Raw genomic sequence first — 22198 nt, 5'->3', positions numbered from 1 at the left:
TATGCTCTGACCTACAGTATGCTCTGAACTACAGTATGCTCTGAACTATAGTCTGAGGTCCAGTTACAGGGCAGCCCAGCCAAAAGTGTTCACATTATTTTGCTGTTATTGTTAACAGTTAAGTAAGCACCTCTAGGAACGAGTATTTCCAGCACAGAGAGGGAAGCATGCATAGGTCGGGAAGAAAATACAAATCGATAAATAAATCATTTAAATTGGCTTCTTTCTTTAGCCCTGTCCAAAATGTGTGACCCCTCTACTGTTAGCTATTCTACATGGCCGGTTTGGAATCCAGTCCAGTCATATGAGCAAATGAGGATGAACAAAAAAGGACCCTCTAACAGATGACATTCCTATAAATCACAACCTAAACTATATTTAGTTTCCCCTTTAACCACTGTCCTCAGAAACCAGTTGTTTTCATAGAGGCTAAATATGATTCCTTTATTGACTTCTCAACTCTCTTGGCCAGTACATCATCATTTTCTGGCACTATGGTACACATTTTCTTCCCGGCAACAGTATGTTTGTTCAGGGCTGAATAGTACATCTTAAACTAACATGTTAGGTTGAGGGATGGGTTATTCTAAAATGTGGGAGAGACCCACACTGATGCTTTTCTCTCATCACTCTCATCCTCCTCATGTTTATCACTGGTTAAGATGGCAGTCCACCACTGTGCTGTGTCAACAGAGAGAGCTGGTGTGACAGTCAGAATAGCCTCTCTTCCTTTTAATGTCTTTATCAAGGATGATGCGAGCTAGTCGAACTACACTGGGGAGAGAGCGGCTAGCACTGAGCACGGCTCAGATATCTGGGTTAACATGCACATATTCATTTATATTCATGGCATTTATTAGATTACCCATATATTTCTGAGGAGTACTCAGAGTGCCCCTGCTGTGATTAACATACTGTACTGCATTAAGCAACATGGGGCCGCAAGAATGAGAACTTGCTTATTCATGTTTAATGGAAGATAGAAGAAAAGGCTGTTTTTCAGATGCAGCCTTGGTACAGTGAACATCTTACTTCAGGGTTGGGGTCAAATCCATACGGATTTGGAATATGTGGCAAAACATCTCTGTGAACAGCACTGGGATTTAATACTCGCATTCGATCTCAGATTCTTGCATTGAATGTGAGTTTAGCGAGGCATTCTGATCCCAACAGTCTTACAGTGATAATCATTCAAGTAAAAACATCATTCTGCCTCTCTGGGGTGTATGATGAGGTGTGAATCTATGGCTATCCCTCCCTCCCTCCCTCCCTCCCTCCCTCCCTCCCTCCCTCCCTCCCTCCCTCCCTCCCTCCCTCCCTCCCTCCCTCCCTCCCTCCCTCCCTCCCTACGGTTTGAGCTGTAACAATGAGATAGCATTTCAGTGTGATGGTGCTCTGCAGGGATTATGGGCTCAGAGAGTTATTAAAGGCTTAGTGGCTGTGATTTCTCCTGGCCCACTATGGATGGCTACCGTCACTCTGTGCCAAGCGGAAGGTCCCTGGTGTTCTAGCTACATCAGCCCTGCCCAACCTGCTGGCACACGGCTCCCTTTCCTTGGGAAGGAATCAAAGGCAGGTACAATGTCTCCCCATTCCTCTACTCCCTCTCCAACACCCATCAGTTCTGAGATAAGATAATCACACGCATGTACACATCCAAGATAATCACACGCATGTACACATCCAAGATAATAACAACACATGTATGCATGCAAGATAATCACACACACGTACATATTCAATATAATCACACACATGTACACATGCAAACACAAATCATGTATTCATTCAGGTCAAGAGTCAGTGGATATGACCCTGTAGACATCGAAAAGCCACACACATAACTTACCATTCACAACATAGCTTTAAATCAAACCCATCTTTACATCAGAAGTTGATTTATGTGTTTCCCATGAGACCAAGGCAGAGATTTATGGATTGTGGCCTGAAACTGAGCTGCTTTCAATTAGCTGGCGGATTGCTCCACAATTAGTCTGACGATTCAGAACAATAGAGTGGAATTAATCAGGCAGGAATTTGGGCCTTTGCCATTGTTCTCAATCGTCCCATGTTTACGTACTGTATAGAGCTACAGAACAGGGATTAAAATCTAGCCATGATGATGTCATACGGTTTGGACATTTCCCTTCATCCCTTTTTCATCCCCAAAAAGTCCAACTGATTCAGACGTATAGAATTTGTAAATCATTGCAGAACAGGGTGGAGGGAGGTGGCTGTATATGTTAGGCCTAAAGCCAGTATCTAGTGAGTCCAATATGAGTCCAAACATCCAATTAGCTCAGACTGTTAGCAGAGCTTATCCCAGAGGTGACAGGCCCCAGACCACACACTGAACATACCGAGACATTAAACTGGTCTTACTGGGCACAAACAACTGTGAGGCTATTTTATTTTCTGGTGGGATTAACATCCAGAAATGCTGTGATAGACACACATTTATTATTGGACTATTATAGACTGTGTCTGTGTGGTGGTTGTGTATGCAGGGGCCTGTAATCGGCAGCTTGGTGCTCTGGCGCCTCTGGCTCCTGACCCAGCAGGAAGCAGCCAGGGAGTGCACGGACTCCAGCCAGCCAATTAGAGAGCAGCAAGCATGGAGCATGCTGGGGCTAACAAGCTCCCTCTCCTCGACCTCCCTCACCTCTGTGGGACCCCGCTCGGGAAATACGAGGCGCTGGGAGCCACTGGAACGTCCCCCAGCACGCAGATCCCGCTGTGTGACCACAAGGTCTACAAACACATGCTGCCTGGAGTCCCATCACTTGCCGTTTTTACTCCCGACTGCCTGAGCCCAGCGCTGCTCTGCCGAGCCTCTCTCTCTCACACAAACAATACACACATACACATAACACACACCACAGGAGGCTGGTGGCACCTTAATTGGGGAGGACGGGCTCGTGGTAATGGATGGAGCGGAATACGTGGAATGGTATCAAATACATCAAACTCATGGTTTCCATGTGTTTGATGCCATGCCATTAGCTCCGTTCCAGCCAGTATTATGAGCCGTCCTCCCTTCAGCAGCCTCCACTGATACACACGAGCACGCACAAACACACACGCACACTCTCTGACACACGCACAGTGCACACACAGTGCACGCACAGTGCACACACAGCGCACACACAGTGCACACACAATCAGGAGGTTGCTAGATGTGCGTGTTCAGTTCTCCTCAGTGGTTCCTTGCAGTTTACTCTGGCTCAGCTCTATGTCTTCTTTCCAAGTCCTGCAGAATAGTAAATGGGATCCAAATGAATTGGCAGGATTTACGAGGCAGTGAGATAATTCTGAGACTGGGTAATGAAGTCAGCTACGGACTGTGGTGAGAGCTAATAGGGCTTGGCTTAAGGCGTAATTATTGCTTGTTTAACCAAAGCGACATCAGAGTGGTCAATCAAAGACTAAGCACACACCTGGAGGCCACTCCCACTCCCACTCAGAGTGGACTGTGAGAGTCAGTAAAGAGAGGGAGAGGGAGTGACCCAGACAGAGGTAGTGATATGGTTTTTGTATGTATTTGTATTCATTAAGGATCCCCATTAGCTGTTGCCAAGGCAGCAGCTAATCTTCCTGGGGTCCAGCAAAATTAAGGCAGTTATACAATTTTAGAAACATTACAATACATTCACAGATTTCACAACACACTAAGTGTGTGCCCTCAGGCCCCTACTCCACCACTACCACATATCTACAATACAAAATCCATGTGTACGTGTGAGTATAGTGCGCATGTTATTGTGTGTCTGTATGCATGTGTCTGTGTTGCTTCACAGTCCATGCTGTTCCATAAGGTGTATTTTTATATGTTTTTTCAATCTGATTCTACTGCTTGCATCAGTTACTTGATGTGGAATAGAGTTCCATGTAGTCTTGGCTCTATGTAGTACTGTGCATCTCCCATAGTCTGTTCTGGACTTCGGGACTGTGAAGAGACCTCTGGTGGCATTTCTTGTGGGGTGGGTGTCTGAGCTGTGTGCCACTAGTTCAAACAGACAGCTCGGTGCATTCAACATGTCAATACCTCTCACAAATACAAGTAGTGATGAAGTCAACCTCTCCTCCACTTTGAGCCAGGAGAGATTGACATGCATATTATTCATGTTAGCTTTCTGTGTACATCCAAGGGCCAGCCGTGTTGCCCTGATGTGAGTCCTTGTGGCACCTGACCACACGACTGAACAGTAGTCCAGCGACACAACTAGAGCCTGTAGGACCTGCCTTGTTGATAGCGCTGTTGAGAAGGTTGAGCAGCGCTTCATTATGGACAGACTTCTCCCCATCTTAGCTACTGTTGAATCAATATGTTTTGACCATGACAGTTTACAATCCAGGGTTACTCCAAGCAGTTTAGTCACCTCAACTTGCTCAATTTCCACATCATTTATTACAAGATTTAGTTGAGGTTTAGGGCTTAGGGAATGATCATTTTGTTTTTGTTGAAATGCACCATAATCCCAACACCACATCCATACTACCCACTCTAATCAAATAAAAAAGGAGTGCCCGCAATCCTATAATCCAACACCTCAACCCCTCTTCTCCTTCTCCTTCCTCGTCCTCGTCCTTCTCTATGTCCTGTCATTTGGTCTCTCCAAACACGGGCCATATGTGAGTTCAGTGCTGGCAATCAGGAGGCTGAGTTCATCAGGAAGAAATTAGCCAGCCGCTCGGCAGGGCTCTCTCCCATTGGCTAGTCACACGGCCCGCTCCGTTTGAGGGCACCCCAGACATTCCTGTGGATAATCTTTTCCATTCCTCCGCTCAGCTCCGCAAGGACAGACCAAATCACTGCACAAGGCCTGCATTGTGAGGGCCTTTCAAAAAGCCCTGTTTTAAAGCTCTCTTGCAGTCTCACTTCACACAACACATTGCCCAAACCCTTTTTCCTCTCAGCTTTTTTGGGGGGTCTCTTTAAAAATAAATAACAAATGATTGCTTTTAAAATGATCTCTGGAAAAGTAAAAATCCCTGAATACTGTTTCTCACGGTCTCTTTCCAGTAAGGGTTTGTTTTTGAAAACTCGAAACAATGTGAAACCCCTGAAACCAGAGTGTGGCCACATCACTGTGCTGCTGGGAGTTCAGGACATCATCGCTGGAGTCGACTCCCCGGGCGAGGCCAACCAACCTTCCCAGAATCCTCTGCTGCGTCTTCACTCAGCACCCCGTGTCCTCCACAGCAGCTTGTCATTGTGGCTATGGCCGGGAGGCCGAGGGACAGGATTAGAGGACAATCACACCGATGTGCGGACGGGCTAGGATGGGTGTGTGTGCTGGATGTGGTGATGAGAGATTTACAGCAACACATTCCATAATTAGATCCATGATTATGACTCTGGGTATGTGTCACGTTCCTGACCTGTTTTATGTTATTTTTGTATGTGTTTAGTTGGTCAGGGCGTGAGTTGGGGTGGGCATTCTATGTTTTGTGTTTCTATGTTTAGGTCACTTGTAATTAGCCTTATATGGTTCTCAATCAGAGACAGGTGTTTGACGTTTTCCTCTGATTGAGAACCATATATAGGTTGGCTGTTTCACACTGTTTGTTTGTGGGGGATTGTCTCCTGTGTTTGTGTCTGCGCACCACACGGGATTGTTTCGGTTGTTTTCGTTTTGATGTAGTCTGTTTCCTGCTCGTGTGTTCTTCGTGTTGTTATGTAAGTTCCATGTTCAGGTTTCGTCTACGTTGTCCGTTTGTTATTTTGTAATCATTTCAAGTATAGTTCGTTTTTGTTCTTGTTTAAATAAATTCATTATGTCTACATACCTCGCTGCGTATTGGTCCACCGATCCTTCTCTCCTCTCCTCTTCCGAGGAAGAGGAGGACGACACCCGTGACAGAATCACCCACCAACCGAGGACCAAGCGGCGGGGGAGAGCTCAACAGAGCAACCAGGACTCGTGGACTTGGGACGAAGTATTGGAGGGAAAAGGACACTGGGCGCACATTGGGGAATATCGCCGCGCTCGTGAGGAGATGGAGGCAGCGAGAGCCCAACAGCGGTGGTATGAGGAGGCAGCAAGGAGACGTGGCTGGAAGCCTGAAAAGCCCGTGAGTACTACCCAAAAAATTCTTGGGGGGGGGCTAAGAGGTAGTGGGCCAAGGGCAGGTAGGAGACCTGCGCCCACTTCCCAGGCTAACCGTGGAGAGCGGAAGTACGGGCAGACACCGTGTTACGCAGTAGAGCGCACGGTGTCTCCTGTACGTGTGCATAGCCCGGTGCGGGTTATTCCACCTCCCCGCACTGGTAGGGCTAGATTGGGCATTGAGCCAGGTGTCATGAGGCCGGCTCAACGCGTCTGGTCTCCAGTGCGTCTCCTCGGGCCGGCATACATGGCACCTGCCTTACGCATGGTTTCCCCGGTTCGCCTACATAGCCCGGTGCGGGTTATTCCACCTCCCCGCACTGGTCGGGCGACCGGGAGCATTCAACCAGGTAAGGTTGGGCAGGCTCAATGCTCAAGAGAGCCAGTACGCCTGCACGGTCCGGTATTTCCGGTGCCACCTCCCCGCCCCAGCCTAGTACCAACAGTGCCTACACCACGCACCAGGCTTCCAGTGCGTTTTCAGAGCCCTGTTCCTCCTCCACGCACTCTGCCTATGGTGCGTGTCTCCAGCCCAGTGCCTCCAGTTCCGGCACCACGCACTAAGCCACCTGTGCGTCTCCAGAGCCCTGTACACACTGTTTCTTCTCCCCGTACTAATCCTGATGTGCGTGCCCTCAGCCCGGTGCCACCAGTGCCGGTACCACGCACCAGGCCTAGAGTGCGCCACGAGAGTCCAGTGTGCCCTGTTGTTGTTCCCCGCACTAGCCTGAAGGTGCGTGTCCTTAGCCCGGTACCTCCAGTTCCGGTACCACGCACCAGGCCTATAGTGCGTCTCAGCCGGCCAGAGTCTGCCGTCTGCCCAGCGGTGCCTGAACTGCCCGTCTGCCCAGCGGCGCCTGAACTGCCCGTCTGCCCAGCGGCGCCTGAACTGCCCGTCTGCCCAGCGGCGCCTGAACTGCCCGTCTGCCATACGCCGTCTGAACTGTCCGTCTGCCATACGCCGTCTGAACTGTCCGTCTGCCATGAGCCTGCAAAGCCGCCCGTCTGCCATGAGCCTGCAAAGCCGCCCGTCTGCCATGAGCCTACAGAGCCGTCCGCCAGACAGGAGCCGCTAGAGCCGTCCGCCAGACAGGAGCCGCTAGAGCCGTCCGCCAGACAGGAGCCGCTAGAGCCTTCCGCCAGACCGGATCAGCCAGAGCCTTCCGCCAGACCGGATCAGCCAGAGCCTTCCGCCAGACCGGATCAGCCAGAGCCTTCCGCCAGACCGGATCAGCCAGAGCCTTCCGCCAGACCGGATCAGCCAGAGCCTTCCGCCAGACCGGATCAGCCAGAGCCTTCCGCCAGACCGGATCAGCCAGAGCCTTCCGCCAGACCGGATCAGCCAGAGCCTTCAGCGAGCCATGACCGTCCAGAGCCGTCAGCGAGCCATGACCGTCCAGAGCCGTCAGCGAGCCATGACCGTCCAGAGCCGTCAGCGAGCCATGACCGTCCAGAGCCGTCAGCGAGCCATGACCGTCCAGAGCCGTCAGCGAGCCATGACCGTCCAGAGCCGTCAGCGAGCCATGACCGTCCAGAGCCGTCAGCGAGCCATGACCGTCCAGAGCCGTCAGCCAGCCATGACCGTCCAGAGCCTTCCGCCAGCCAAGAGCGTCCAGAGCCAGCCAGCCAGGATCCGCCAGTCCTTCTGGTGTTGCCCCTCATTCTGGTGTTGCCCCTCATTCTGGTGTTGCCCCTCATTCTGGTGTTGCCCCTCATTCCGGTGTTGCCCCTCATTCCGGTGCTGCTCCTTATCCTGATGATGCCCCTTAATTTAGGTGGGGTTATTTGGAGGGTGGGCATTGTGAGGGGGATAAAAAAGTGGGGATGTATTATGGTGGGATGGGAACCACGCCCAGAGCCTGAGCCACCACCGTGGACAGATGCCCACCCAGACCCTCCCCTAGACTTTTGGTGGTGCGTCCGGAGTTCGCACCTTGAGGGGGGGGTTCTGTCACGTTCCTGACCTGTTTTATGTTATTTTTGTATGTGTTTAGTTGGTCAGGGCGTGAGTTGGGGTGGGCATTCTATGTTTTGTGTTTCTATGTTTAGGTCACTTGTAATTAGCCTTATATGGTTCTCAATCAGAGACAGGTGTTTGACGTTTTCCTCTGATTGAGAACCATATATAGGTTGGCTGTTTCACACTGTTTGTTTGTGGGGGATTGTCTCCTGTGTTTGTGTCTGCGCACCACACGGGATTGTTTCGGTTGTTTTCGTTTTGATGTAGTCTGTTTCCTGCTCGTGTGTTCTTCGTGTTGTTATGTAAGTTCCATGTTCAGGTTTCGTCTACGTTGTCCATTTGTTATTTTGTAATCATTTCAAGTATAGTTCGTTTTTGTTCTTGTTTAAATAAATTCATTATGTCTACATACCTCGCTGCGTATTGGTCCACCGATCCTTCTCTCCTCTCCTCTTCCGAGGAAGAGGAGGACGACACCCGTGACAGTATGAAGGACCGACTCCAGCTAGGCTGTACATACTACTGATACTCTCTGTGAGTAAGAACCACAATGCTGCTTTCACAGATACCTCAGCCTCTCTCTCTCTCTCTCTCTCTCTCTCTCTCTCTCTCTCTCTCTCTCTCTCTCTAAGAACACATTGCTACTCTGCTCTGAGCAGCTAGGCCAGGGAACACCACTGAACTTGCAAAATAGCGAAACACTTAAAAGACCAGAAAAGACAATCTGACTGTCTCACACATTCCCGTCACGTCACTTGTCAGTAATGTTCCCGTCCAATTTTTTTTAGTAATTGAGCAAATGTTAGGTCTGCTGAGGGTGTATCTGCTTTAAGTTACAGTTTTAACAGTGGCCAAGTAGGCTACTGCGCCTAATTCATAATAATGTAGACCTACCAGAGTGACCTGCCATCAAAAACAATGGAGAAAATGCATCCCATAACTTATTAACATTGAAATAGCTGTTCTATCATTCAGCCTACAGTAGCAGTGTGGTATTCAATGTAGGCCTACATTCCATGAGGTTTCTGGAAAAAACATGCAGGGCTTGACATTAACCCGTTTATCCACTTGTCCTTCTGACAAGGTGACTGAAAATGTTGTGTTGTTTGATGCAAGAAACCACTTTCAAAATAAAATGCATTATTACTCCCATACCATTATTACATAGAAGCAGACAAATTATGTTACCCTCTGCCTATTGGCTACTCAAAATACAACACTGCCCCTTTAAGACACAAAAAAAGCTCTTAACCTGACTGGCTTTTCATCATGTCTAGAAATGTACACATGTTGTGCTCTTGTAGGAAGCAAACACTCCCCCATTGCTGACTACAAATGATCTATAACTGGGCTAATAACTCTTTAACTAGCAAAGGGTATTAACAAAATGTGCACACGTGCCTACATTCAACTCTTGCTTTGATCACAAAACAAGCGCATCTACTTACGACCACTCATGCTGCAAACAGTCCAGTTAAAAGTAAACGGCACAGATCCATATATGGCAATGGTCTATTTGCATATAGGCCTACTGCAGCTCTGATTGGTTATGCCGCACCGGTCTGTGTCATGTGTGTCAATGCAATAGAATCCTTCTCTGATGCGTTCCTCCTCCTACAACAACATCTCGTGCATAGTTTGTTTTGTTTCGGTATGCGGCATTGAAAGTGGCTAATATTGACTTGATGCCATCACAATTGCCACAGTAATGGACACGTTGATAGCGTTAACTAACAGGGAAAACTCTAGAGAGTTGTTGAAGTTCTATCTCCTTTGTCTCTTCCTGTGATATTTCTTCTGCGCAGAAGTCCTGGGAGAGCTGCCCGGCAGTGCACAGTTCAGAGGGAACATTACTAAATCAACCCAGGCAAAGATAACTATTTAATGTGCTTGGTCGTGGCTTGAAATAAGGAAAAAGTTCAAGTAGAAACATTGACCTTTGACACAGTTCTATACAGTAACAGTAACCACTTATACAGTTGGTGTGCTGGAAAAATATCTAATTGCACAGGAAACGTGCCCACCATCACTGGGTTCTGACAGTCAAAAATGTACCCATCAATCACACCAGCCCTGCAACACACAACCACGAGGGAGAAAAAAGAGAGAGCGTAAAAACTAACTGTCTCCACCTCACAGATCTTGCTGAGACGTGTCCATGAAAAAGTATGTGTGGGGGAGAGGGAGACAGAGAGGGTAGTGGGTTCTTGTTCTGCCTGTCTAAAGCTTTTCTACAGTCCCTTTTGTCAATATTGTTCTATTGTCAGACCCTTTGAATACACACTGCCCCCTTCATTCACATGTTCTGCATTGACAGTTGCAGTTGTAAGTGTAAGGTGGTCTAGGTCAGGGGTTCCCAAACCTTTTCACTCAGGCCCCCCTTTCAGCACTTTCAAGCACTGTTCATGACAAACTATGGTACTGGTACTCCCTGTATATAGCTCCACATTGGTCTGGTACTGGTACTCCCTGTATATAGCTCCACATTGATCTGGTACTGGTACTCCCTGTATATAGCTCCACATTGATCTGGTACTGGTACTCCCTGTATATAGCTCCACATTGATCTGGTACTGGTACTCCCTGTATATAGCTCCTCATTGATCTGGTACTGGTACTCCCTGTATATAGCTCCATTCTTGTGTATTTTATTTTTCTTGTCTTACTCTTAATTAAGCAAGCATTTCACGGTAAAGTCTACACCAGTTGTATTCGGCGCATGTGACAAACTAGATTTTCAAAACAACCTTTCAAAGTTGTGAAGCTAAAGCAGGGCTTTGTCTGTGAAGTTCCACATAGAACAAATTCACACTAATGTACCACTCTCCTCTCCTGTAAATTCATCCAAGGTGCCACTGTTTGAGTGTTGTCGTCACGTCGCCTTTGTCCAAGGCATGTTCCCCTCACATGACATGGGTGTTAAGTTACAACAAGCCACTCAGTCACAAGTCTTCCCCTCCCAGCCAATGAAGCCACCAGCAGGGCATGCACACGTACAGCAACAACACAGCAAAAGCACAGTACAGTCCCTCAATCCCCACATACCAGAGGGTCAGGTTCAGAATGCACTGCTACGCTGACCTCACCTGACCCGGCTGCCCTAGCAGGGAAAACGGAGGTGATGAGAGCAGAGTCTCATAGCACCACTGTTAACATGTCCATCACCGGGCCTCCACGTGCAAAGAATACATGAATCATCAGGCTGCCTGACTGACTGGGCTGAACCCTGCCTGGAAACAACATTTCTGTCTCTGACAGCTCTACACCCCAGGGTGTGTGTGTGTGTGTGTGTAGCTATGGAACGGAACAAGCAACATCTTGCATTGTGGATATATTGCTTTGGCATGGCATGTTCAGACATTCAAATTTGCTACACTAAATGCTCCTACTACCAGGAATTTTATGTTTATCTCACCAAATAAAACAATTTATACAGTATGTCAAATATACTGTATAATACTGTACTGTAGAATATACTGTAACTATATACTATTTCTATCCATTGGCAAATCTTAGCTCATACTTATTTGATACAGGTGTCTTCCCAGGTGCGGAGTCTGCCATGACGGGGAAGATGGCGAGGGGATGTGGAGATGGCGTTGAGTGTTACCTGTAGATATCCGGGGGTGGTGGAGGTGACACATGCCGGTGAAACAGGAGCAGGCCTCCCCCGAGCGTCCTCGCTGGGGGGGCGGAGCCAGCGAGCACTGGGGCTTCAGGAACCCTGCAGAGGGAGGGAGAGGGAAGGAGGGAGTCTGTTAAAACAGCCAGACAGGATGATGACGATACATTGTTTTGACATTAACAGAGAGAAAGCTGAGATGAGGGTTGCTGGTACTGAATATGGTGAAGGGTGCTGCCTGGATAGGCCTGTTGATACAGATTACAAGTTGCCCTTTATGGTAACAGAGAGGGGATGAGGGAAGATTTTAAGGATCTCTGCTGTACCTGTCGTCTCTGACCGGCCTCCCTCCCACCATCAGGTTACACATCCATCTCCCCTGCCACATGGAGACCCAGCAACCTCTCACATTTAGAGCACTGTGTCTCTGTGACCCTCTAACCCAGAACATGAGGCTAGCTCAGAGCTCCATGTCAGCTTCATGACCATGCCCAGGTGACCAGGAGCGGCAACCGCCTGCGGGAGGCTGGGTAGGAGGCAGGGGTGGAGAGGCATGGAGCTGGGGCTAGGAACTCTGTGTGGGCAAAATGCCAAATGGCAGGGATGCCTGGAGGGTCTGGGGGGGGGCATCTTGCTGTCTGTCTCCAAGGTCACCAGAGTCAGACTCAATAGGGAAGTCATTATCTCGCACAATGGGTGACTGAATGTTCTGTACCCCCGCTAGTCCGGCCATTCCCATTTCATTCCACACCATCCTGTATATATCTACACATGACATGATGAGTTGCACAGAAAAAGAAGAGGTAGGCGAGACAGAAAACCCCGTAGAGAGAGTATATTGACAACAGTGTCAAAACAACCAATATCAAATGAAAGCCCCATCACAGTCAGTACATCAACCAGAGCTCAGTTTCTGACCTTTAAAATCCACTTTGACCCAATGAATGGCATCAGAAAAGGCATGTATTTCTGTGACTGACATGGCCGGCTTGGCAGCCTCTAGAGAAAATAGTCAGTCAGTGGAGGATTTACCAAGCCTTTATCGACTGGAAGGAGTTCATGAGAATCTCATTGGCATCATCAGAGCTCCTCAAATCCTTACTTTATTATTTTCTTCATGAGGACCATTAGATTTCCAGCAGACATTAAGAGAGTTGGTCAGAGAAGCCCCCCCTGTTCTGTTCTGCTCTGTTCCGAGCCCAATATAGCTCCTTTATTTGGTCCATGAAAAACATGTCACTCCAGATGAACTCATCCAATGACATTTAAAACAGGCACAGTGATATTGAATTAGTTCCCCATGATAAGCCATCTGGGATGTTGACGCTTTGGTCAGGAGTGTGTGTGTAGTGTGTGTGAGTGCGCTTGCATGTGTGTGGGTTGCTGCGTGCATGTGTGTGTGTGTGTGTGTGTGTGTGTGTGTGTGTGTGTGTGTGTGTGTGTGTGTGTGTGTGTGTGTGTGTGTGTGTGTGTGTGTGTGTGTGTGTGTGTGTGTGTGTGTGTGTGTGTGTGTGTGTGTGTGTGTGTGTGTGTGTGTGTGTCTGTCTGTGCATTACTGCGTGCATGCATGCGTCTGTATGTTCTAATGAGAGGGGTGGGCTGTGCCTGTCAAGCACATTCCTCAGCCCTTTGATTAGAATAATAGAATAATCCAAAAGCCAGCGATGCACGTGGAGCACCAAGCCCAGACCTGTATGAACAAACGCAGACAAGCTGAGATCATCTTTAACAGGCTCAATTAGAGGCATGGCCGATTAATTAGGGCCGATTTCAAGTTTTCATAACAATCGGTAATCGGCCTTTTTGGACGCCGATTATGGCCGATTACATTGCAATCCACGAAGAGACTGCGTGGCAGGCTGAGTACAGCATCAAAAGAACCTTGTGGCTGCAAGGAGCCAAAGTAAGTTGCTAGTTAGCATTAAACTTATCTTGTAAAAAACTATCAATCTTCACATATTCACTAGTTAACTACACATGGTTGATGATATTACTAGGTTAACTAGCTTGTTCTGCGTTGCATAACAAGTGTTTATCATCGAACTACTTCAATTTGATGATTTAACAAAAGTGCATTCGCGAAAAAGCACAATTGTTGCAATAATGTAGATAACCATAAACATCAATGCCTTTCTTAAAATTAATACATAAGTATATATTTTTAAACCTGCATATGTAGTTAAAATAAATTCATGTTAGCAGGCAATATAAACTAGGGAAATTGTGTCAGGGTATATGCAGCAGTTTGGGCCGCCTGGCTCATTGCAAACTGTTGAATGGCCATTTATTCCTAACAAAGACCGTAATTCATTTGCCAGAATTTTAACATAATTATGACATAAAATTGAAGGTTGTGCAATGTAACAGTAATATTTAGACTTAGGGATGTCACCCGTTCGGTAAAACAACGGAACGGTTCCGTATTTCACTAAAAGAATAAACGTTTTGTTTTTGAAATGAGAGTTTCCAGATTTGACCATATTAATGACCAAAGCCTCGTATTTCTGTATGTTTATTATATTAGAATTAAGTATATGATTTGATATATGATAGAGCAGTCTGACTGAGCGGTGGTAGGCAGCAGCAGGCTCGTAAGCATTCATTCAAACAGCAGCTCTTAGCAATGCTGGGATGCACAGCGCTGTTTATGACTTTAAGACTATCAACTCCTGAGATTAGGCTGGCAATACTATAAGAACATCCAATAGTCAAAGGTATATGAAATACAAATGGTGTAGAGAGAAGTAGGCCTATAATTCCTATAATAACTACAACCTAAAACTTCTTAACTGGGAATATTGAAGACTCATGTTAAAAGGAACCACCAGCTTTCATATGTTCTCATGTTCTGAGCAAGGAACTTAAACGTTAGCTTTTTTACATGGCACATATTGCACTTTTACCTTCCTTTCCAACACTATGTTTTTGCATTATAAGTTAAAATAAGTGTTCATTGTTCGTTCAGTATTGTTGTAATTGTAATTTATTACAAATATATATATAAAAATCGTCCGATTAATCGGTATCGGCTTTTTTTGGTCCTCCAATAATCGGTATCGGCGTTGAAAAATAATAATCGGTCGACCTCTAGTCTCAATTAAATAAAACAGACATGAAGACTGCTGACTTAGAAGCACAAACATTATTGAAGAATAAACATGTTTGAAAGGAGAAGAAGTTGATATGTCACTCTGATTGTCTGATACTTCACTGTTGTCACATTCCAAAGGTATCAGCGAGAAGTATAACTACCTTTTTCGCCCACATTAAAATGAAGTTTGGGACACATAACGGGCCGTTTGGAACACATAATCTGTATAAATGTATACATTTGAATGCTCAGTAAAATGGTTCTGCAAGTAAACTAAGACCACACCTAGATGGTCCAGCCCAATTCACCAGTAAAACATGTGATTTGATGTAGACCTGGTCCATCAAATCTACCCCACCACATTTTCCCTGTCTCCTCTGAGAGCACAGCAGCAGCAAAATCCTGGTTGGACAATGACACATGTCATAGGGCTCCGAGCCATGTCACTGAACATTACCAAGTTAGCATATGAGCTAAGGCTCCCAGTCAAGTTCGACTTTTCCAAAATCAGGTGTAAACCAAGTAGACAAGGGCCAAAAAAAACCTCCGCTAGCCATCCACTGGAGTAATCTTCCCACGGGACACAGTAAAGCTACAGTATGTGATTCAAATGCTGGGAATGTTACCTACAGCTGGAACCGTGGGAGACAGAGGACTGGAGTGTGAAGAGAATCAGATAATAAGTGAGGGGGAAAATTGTTCCTTGTAGTTTCATTGAGCAAATGAGATGTTCCTCTGATAGAAACAGAACACAAATTAATTTAGTGTCATTTTCACCGCTAGGTCAAAAGTAGAGGCGACAAGACCCTACCTAATCAACTCTTGCATGTTAAACATTGACCTGATATGTGACCCTGCACATTACTTTCATTGTTTTTGAGAAACAACGTAGAGCTGATATTAATATGCCATTTCAGATGTTCAGGGAGTGTCACATCGACAAGATGTATTTATTTTTCTTGATGACTAAAAAAACATTTGGGGGTTGTTTTTCCTGCTATCCACCCTTCTGGATTGGTTTAAATAAAAAGCTTAATTTCTCCTCCTCTTGAAGCAGAAGACGTGAATGATGAAAGTGTAGCAGTAGAAGAGAGGCCTGTGCGTACAAGTCCTCCTGTTGAGAGCTCTAACGCAAGTGATCTGTCATCTAGTGATCTGTCATTAAAGCCATCTGTCATACTGCTGCTCCTCCGTGTCTTCTTGGCTCATACAGTGCACCCTTGATTACAGGAATGTTTCTCTTTTTTCTTTGATTTCCAACTGTAGCGAGGGATGATAACAGGAGGAGAGAACAGGAGAGGGATCTCGTTGGGTTTAATAACTGTGCGAGGATCCAATCTTTAGGGGACAAGCTCAAACATCCCCCACAAACAGTCAATCAGCATTATCATTAATGGCGGTCAGGGATAGGAACAGTGTAAACACACTGGGGGTTTTCTCATTAAACATTGAGTGCTATAATGAAAAGACAGCCTTTACAACACGGTGCTAATGAAAGCAAGCCTTTAGATACGACTACGCTAATGAAAAAGAGCCATGATGATAAAGCACTTAATGGGACAAAGGCATAATGACAATGTGCTAATGAAACAAAGGTATGGAGATTTGCATTCGTAATAAAGGGTAGGACGCAAATAAAATGTTTTGTTCTCGCAACAGTCTCATAGAAACGCCAAACACTAAGGAAACACTTGTAAACTGTGGGTTAGCAACGCATATCCATCTCTATGTGTAATGTGCACTGGTTGCCGACTGGAGAATTACAGTAAAATCATTTAGGCTATTTATGAGACTTAAAGTGGCACTCCAGTCTCCTTTTCACCTCATTTAACATCTGATTTACTTAACAAAAGGCATATTCTCAATAGGTGGTCCAGGTAAGTTTTTCGTTCTCTATTGCTCCTCTATTGTTCCTCAAGCAAGGGAGGAGGCTGATGACATCACAGATTCCCATCAGACCAACTCATTAACTGCCCTACGCCTTTAAGTTTGCAGTTGTGTCTAAAAAACACAATTTAGTATTTTTACTGTATTTATGGGATATAGCTTTTCAACAGTCAAAGTAAAACAATCACTGGGGTGGGGGTGATGGTCTGCAGTCCTTGTTTAGTCCTCTTAAAGAATGGCCACTGTCGTTGTTTGGCGTTACCAGGGCAATCAAGCCCAAGGTCAAAGTTCGTCGGGCCCTTCATGGATCAGGGACGTAATAAAAGCATCTTTCCCACACAGAGAGGAGCGCAGCTCTCCAAGCCCTCGAGGAAAGGGCCTCGGTGGTGCACACAGGGAAAGACCTAGCAGCAAGGATATCAATCGCCAGGGCAACCATCGTAAACGCCATTCCCCTTCAGCCATCTTCAGACGGATGGTCGGCCTCCTCTCTGGAATTAAAGAGCCTCCTCCACTCCTCCGCCACATCCCTCCATTCTTTCCCTTCCTGCACCAGAGAGACTTTTGCATTGGAGTGCGTGGGTGTTGAGTGTTTTACCCATGTGCCCTTGAGATAGGCTATTGTGTTGTCTTATTCTCTAGTTCTTATTCATTAATGACATATGGTAGCATAAATATAAGTGTGGACTTCAAGAATTTTACCCATGTGAAACACTAATGTAAAACTAATGTAAAACACTTCCAAAAAGGTCTTGAAAGGAATCTCTTATGTTTGCTACGTTAGGAACTATAATTGAAAGACCCTATCCTTGCCCGACCTCCGTCCAGCACGGTGCAGTGTGGCACGCTGTGCTGTTCTGTGATTAGAGCAGAGCGGAGGTTCATCACTGTTACACTCCATGAACCTCAGGTGTTTGCTTTTCACTTCGAGAAAAATCCAAGGCAGCAGTCTCTCATTATGCAAAATTACTGCTCTGACAGTTACTCTGCTGCACTGCATGACACTCTCTCCCTTGACTGGACCTTCATCAAAGCATATCAGCTATCAAAGCAGATCACACACTGTAAAGAGGAGAAGAGCCCAAAGACACAGACAGACACACAGACAGACAGACTGACAGACAGAGCCCGTCAGCTCTCACTCTGCTGTCTCTGGATATCAAATGCTCATCACTACCCTGGAAGCCATTTCCCAAAAGCATCTTAAGGCGAAGTTCATCGTTAGAAGATCCGTAGCAGCATCGTTAAATCTCCAAGCTGTTTGACAAAACCATCGTTGTTAACGTTGCACTTGAAAACACTTGTAATCTAATGCATGTCTTCTACTCTGTAGAACAGCTAAGTGCGTCGTTAGATGCTTTTTTGCCCTCTCACGTCACTTTATACAAAGAAGATCTCTCTGCTAAACATAGAATCACATAGTTTATCCGTCTCTTTTTGACCGCCAATAACTTCAGAACAAAGTTGACTACAAATACAAAGTTACCAATGTCTTTGCAATTGATACAAACAATTGTAGTGTAAAAATATGCTTCAAATGAAAACAGAGATGACTGCATTAAAATATAAATACAAGGCCTATTTCATGTTCAATAAATTGAGGCTACTGTCTGTAATTTGTCTCAACATATTTCATGATGTGTGCCTACAATGTGCCCAATGATGTGCCAAATCAGTGATTTTGTGCATTTTTATTCGATAAACATTAGAATAAGCCGCCTCAATATTTGCAGCCGTAGGTGGTAATATTTCTCTAGGAGCTGATCCGTCGTCAGTTTTGTGAAATAATTATAATGCTAAGTTAAGATTTGAATTGAGAGAGTTGCTGCCTTTCTTTGGATCCTATCAGTATCGACAAATGCTCAAACGATGCACGTAGCGACTTCTCTCTGTATGGTGTTTTGGGAAAAACGTTACATCTTCGGCTGTTGCAGGAAAGATACATTGTTAAAACACTCATAAGCCTTAGTTCCATCGCAATCGGGAAACCGGGTATTAGTCCTTTCTAAGGGAGAGCGTCTCTCTCGTCTTCAGAGGCTGATCATCAGCATGGAAAGCATCCAACCTTTTCCCCGACGACATATCTGCTCCATCAGCAAACTGTCTTTCCACTCTGCAGCTTTTCTTCCTTTGAAGAAAAACACACTAAACATGCTTTTCAGCTCCTCTTTATCTCAATAAAAACAAGGGCTGTGCAGATCTATCATGACAATGAAGTAGACGTGGGAAGGAGACGAGGAAGTGCGCATGAAGCTCATTAGAAAGGCAATTTTTTGGTGTTCTAGGCACAAACCCTGTGAGAAAACATCATCCTTGCAGTTGTCTTTTATGTGTCTCTCTGTCTCCCACCTCTCCCTCCTCACACAACAGGACCCCCCACAGGTGTGGAAACACTACCCTGCTCTGAAATTCCACCCCAAGCTGGACCCCCCACTGAGACCACCGGGGTCCCTGACCAGCCAATCACAGCAGAGGACAGGTCACACGGAGTAGGTCAAGAGAGCTGGGTCCCAGTCGGCTAGCTCACCCCACGGGGTGCCTCCTGGGGTATAGAGTTTCAAGTGAATTACAAGGCCCAGTAGGACCATAACAGTTTCATACAGCATTCCATGTCAAACCAAGGAGTCATCATGGATGCACCCACAAAACTATACCAACTTAGTTAAGATCTACCTAACTAGGTCAATCGAAAGGGTTCCTAACTGGGCTTGTCCTGGAGTAGCTTGGGGATGATCTGGCTCCACCAGTTGCACTGCCTTGGATAAATTAACCGGAATAGACTGACTTCTATGGTTAACAAGAGTCACCTGAGGGCTTTTTTTGCCTGAAAGCAGGGCCAGGGTGGCCAGCCAGCCAGACTTATGAAGAAACAGATGCCTATGAAGACCTTGGCTGGAAGACATAATGCTGACCCAACCTAACCCAACCTAACCCAACCTAACCCAACCTGACCCAACCTGACCCAACCTAACCCAACCTAACCCAACCTAACCCAACCTAACCCAACACAAAACAACTGAAGTATTCTTAGCTTTTTAAGTGTGGGTAGAAAGAACATAAACTTAAATACAGAAATTGTGAAAGAAACACATTTTTAGACTCCGTCTCCGAAGAGTCAATACTCCAAGCGCTGCAGAGGCCTGTGGAATTGGCCATAAAATGTTAACTGGACAGTTTTATTGAATGACTTATTAAGCAACTGTGTTTTGCAAGACCTTAACTCAGAGGCTTTTGAAAGGAACAAGAGCACCTTTCTGTAACGCTTCTTATAGGTGAATGCCGTTCCTTTTTCTCTCTCAAATTGAGTCTGTACTTTCACACCGACGCAGGGTAATGAAAGTGGCAGTTGCACTGGTGTGGCATTTGAAACCACAAGGCAACTGTAGTGAGGAGTTGACAATGATGACCTTTCCTGCATAGGTGATCTTCAATTATGAATGCAGCATGAGTATCTACACAAGAGAAAAATGTATCTGGAAAAATAATTTGGTAAAATGCCTAAACAACTGAAAAGCAGGCATTCTGTTTCCTGGTTTATTGTTCAGGAAATGTCTAGGCAACCTTGAAATACAAACTTATACTATAGAATGCTCAATAGTCAAATATCAATTTCACGGTTACTATTAAAATACTACATGTGTTGTATATAAGAAAGTATACAGTAATACAATAACTATCATATTATTGTCAGAGAGAAAAAAGCAGACAACAATTCTCTGACCCTGGTCTCAGCAGAACTGTCACTCTACAACATAAACAAGGAAGCGGCACAGTGTGCCCTTCAGTTGAACATCTGTAAACATTCATGAAACACTGATGCTGTTTCACTGCGATTGTTGACATTGGGGCCTGGTATGACTGAGGGAAATCTAAGTGTGTGGCTAATGTTGATTAAGAGCTGGATGTTCTGTCTATAGACAGGCAGATTGTCACAGCACTGAGCAGTACATTACACAGTGCTGTATGAGCTAAGTCTACATGATGCTAATGTGATCGTTTCTGATGATAATTCAAGGCTATATGTCTCACTCATTGTGAAGCGATGAACCCAAAGGAGGAACAGTGATCGAGGAGCAACAGAAGGGCAGCGGGGTGGAGGGGGAAAGAAGAGAGAGACTTTGGTAACGAGGTTAGAGAGAGACGAGGAGAAGGGGGTTGGGGGGGTTCAAAGCCTGCTGGTGCGCGTCAGACCTTCCTCCGGGGAAATGGGGGAACAAGGGCATTCAGACGACGAGCTCTTTGGACAAACGGCATAATCACATTTGGATGGAAGAGTTGTGAAGGGAAAAAAGGCTCCTTTGACAGGAGCGGAGACAAGCAAGCATTTAAAATCCAGTATCCCTCTCTGGATCTTTACAGTAACTATTCACATGACTAATGTCTACCCATGCCAACAGCTCTTGGCAAAGCACACACTGGCCCATTCTACCCAATCAAACAACACCGCCTGCCAGTCCGCCACATAGAAATACAGTTTGATGTGCTCTGAATAAAAATATATGTTGTAAATTCAGCCAATATAGGAAAGATGCTCCCCACAGAGTACATTGTTTCTTTTTATGTGGTTTCATACATTTTTAGCTAGTGAGTGGATATGTTAACATTTCAGGTAAGTAAGAGTATTGCTTACATCCCATAGGCAGGATTGTAGATTCTGAAAGAAAAGATGAGGCGCAGGTTAACAACAGAGAAGACTGGGCAGAAGTAGAGGTTATGAAGAGGTACTTTAAGGCATTAAGAACAGAGCAGTGTAGCTGAGCGACCTGTGGCCTGTCTGTGTCCTTGAACAGTGGATCCCAAACTCTTTCACTCTGGGCCCCCCTTCCAGCATTGGAGAACATCCCCCCCCTCCCCCCCTGCTCGCGCACACGCACCCCATTTATTTCTATGGGCACAAGCACTGTTCATGACACAAACTGTTCACACCCCACAAAAGAAATGCAATATCTATGGGCTAATAAATCTAAATAAAAAAACGTTAGCTGACATGGGCTAGTTGATTTGGACATTTCTGACAAGTTATAAATAGCTCTCTAAGGTATGCATCTGACTAACATGACAAGAGGAACTGATGATGCACTACCACATTTCAAAATTGCACCTTGAGTATCTACTATTACAACTTGCAAGAGTAAGTTTAAAACCGGGACCCCCCCAGTTTGGGAACCACTGCCCTAGAGGAAGGACCCAGAGCACGCTTCCTGTTAGCCTCTTAAAGTGAATCCACATGCCTTCACTCACTAGCCTACATCCCCTCTCCTCTCGGTGTTCTGTAAAGGAGCTAAGCTAGAAGTTTTCCATTAACCCCCTCACACCACCTCGCCCTGCAAAACATTTACATAATAAAGCGATTAAACACACACACACACACACACAGATAAACACACATGCATGCACGCACACACACACAAAAAGATAAACACACACTCATGCACTCAAGCATGCATGTACGAACACATGCAGGCAGGCAGGCGCATGCAAACACACACACACACACACACACACACACACACACACACACACACACA

The 22198-nt window shown here is 45.9% G+C and overlaps 1 protein-coding gene across 7 annotated transcripts in view; it reads right to left on the bottom strand.

The window, feature by feature from the left end:
• LOC139552367 (retinoic acid receptor RXR-alpha-A-like) overlaps window positions 1-22198 on the bottom strand; it is a 151704-nt gene that overhangs the window by 97086 nt on the left and 32420 nt on the right. For 2 of the 7 annotated variants that reach the window (XM_071364033.1, XM_071364034.1), the window contains exons 2-3: window positions 21301-21324; window positions 11594-11794 (exon numbers count right to left, since the gene is read on the bottom strand). In XM_071364033.1, coding sequence (XP_071220134.1) covers window positions 11594-11794; window positions 21301-21324 — 225 coding nt within the window. The remainder of the gene's footprint in view (window positions 1-11593; window positions 11795-21300; window positions 21325-22198) is intronic. The other 5 variants (XM_071364038.1, XM_071364035.1, XM_071364039.1 and 2 more) reach the window with 3 other exon arrangements.

Source organism: Salvelinus alpinus, chromosome 24, assembly GCF_045679555.1.
Source record: "Salvelinus alpinus chromosome 24, SLU_Salpinus.1, whole genome shotgun sequence".
Taxonomy (NCBI): Eukaryota; Metazoa; Chordata; class Actinopteri; order Salmoniformes; family Salmonidae; genus Salvelinus; species Salvelinus alpinus.
Note: the sequence above shows the minus strand (reverse complement) of the source record. Positions and strands in the feature narration are given on the sequence as shown.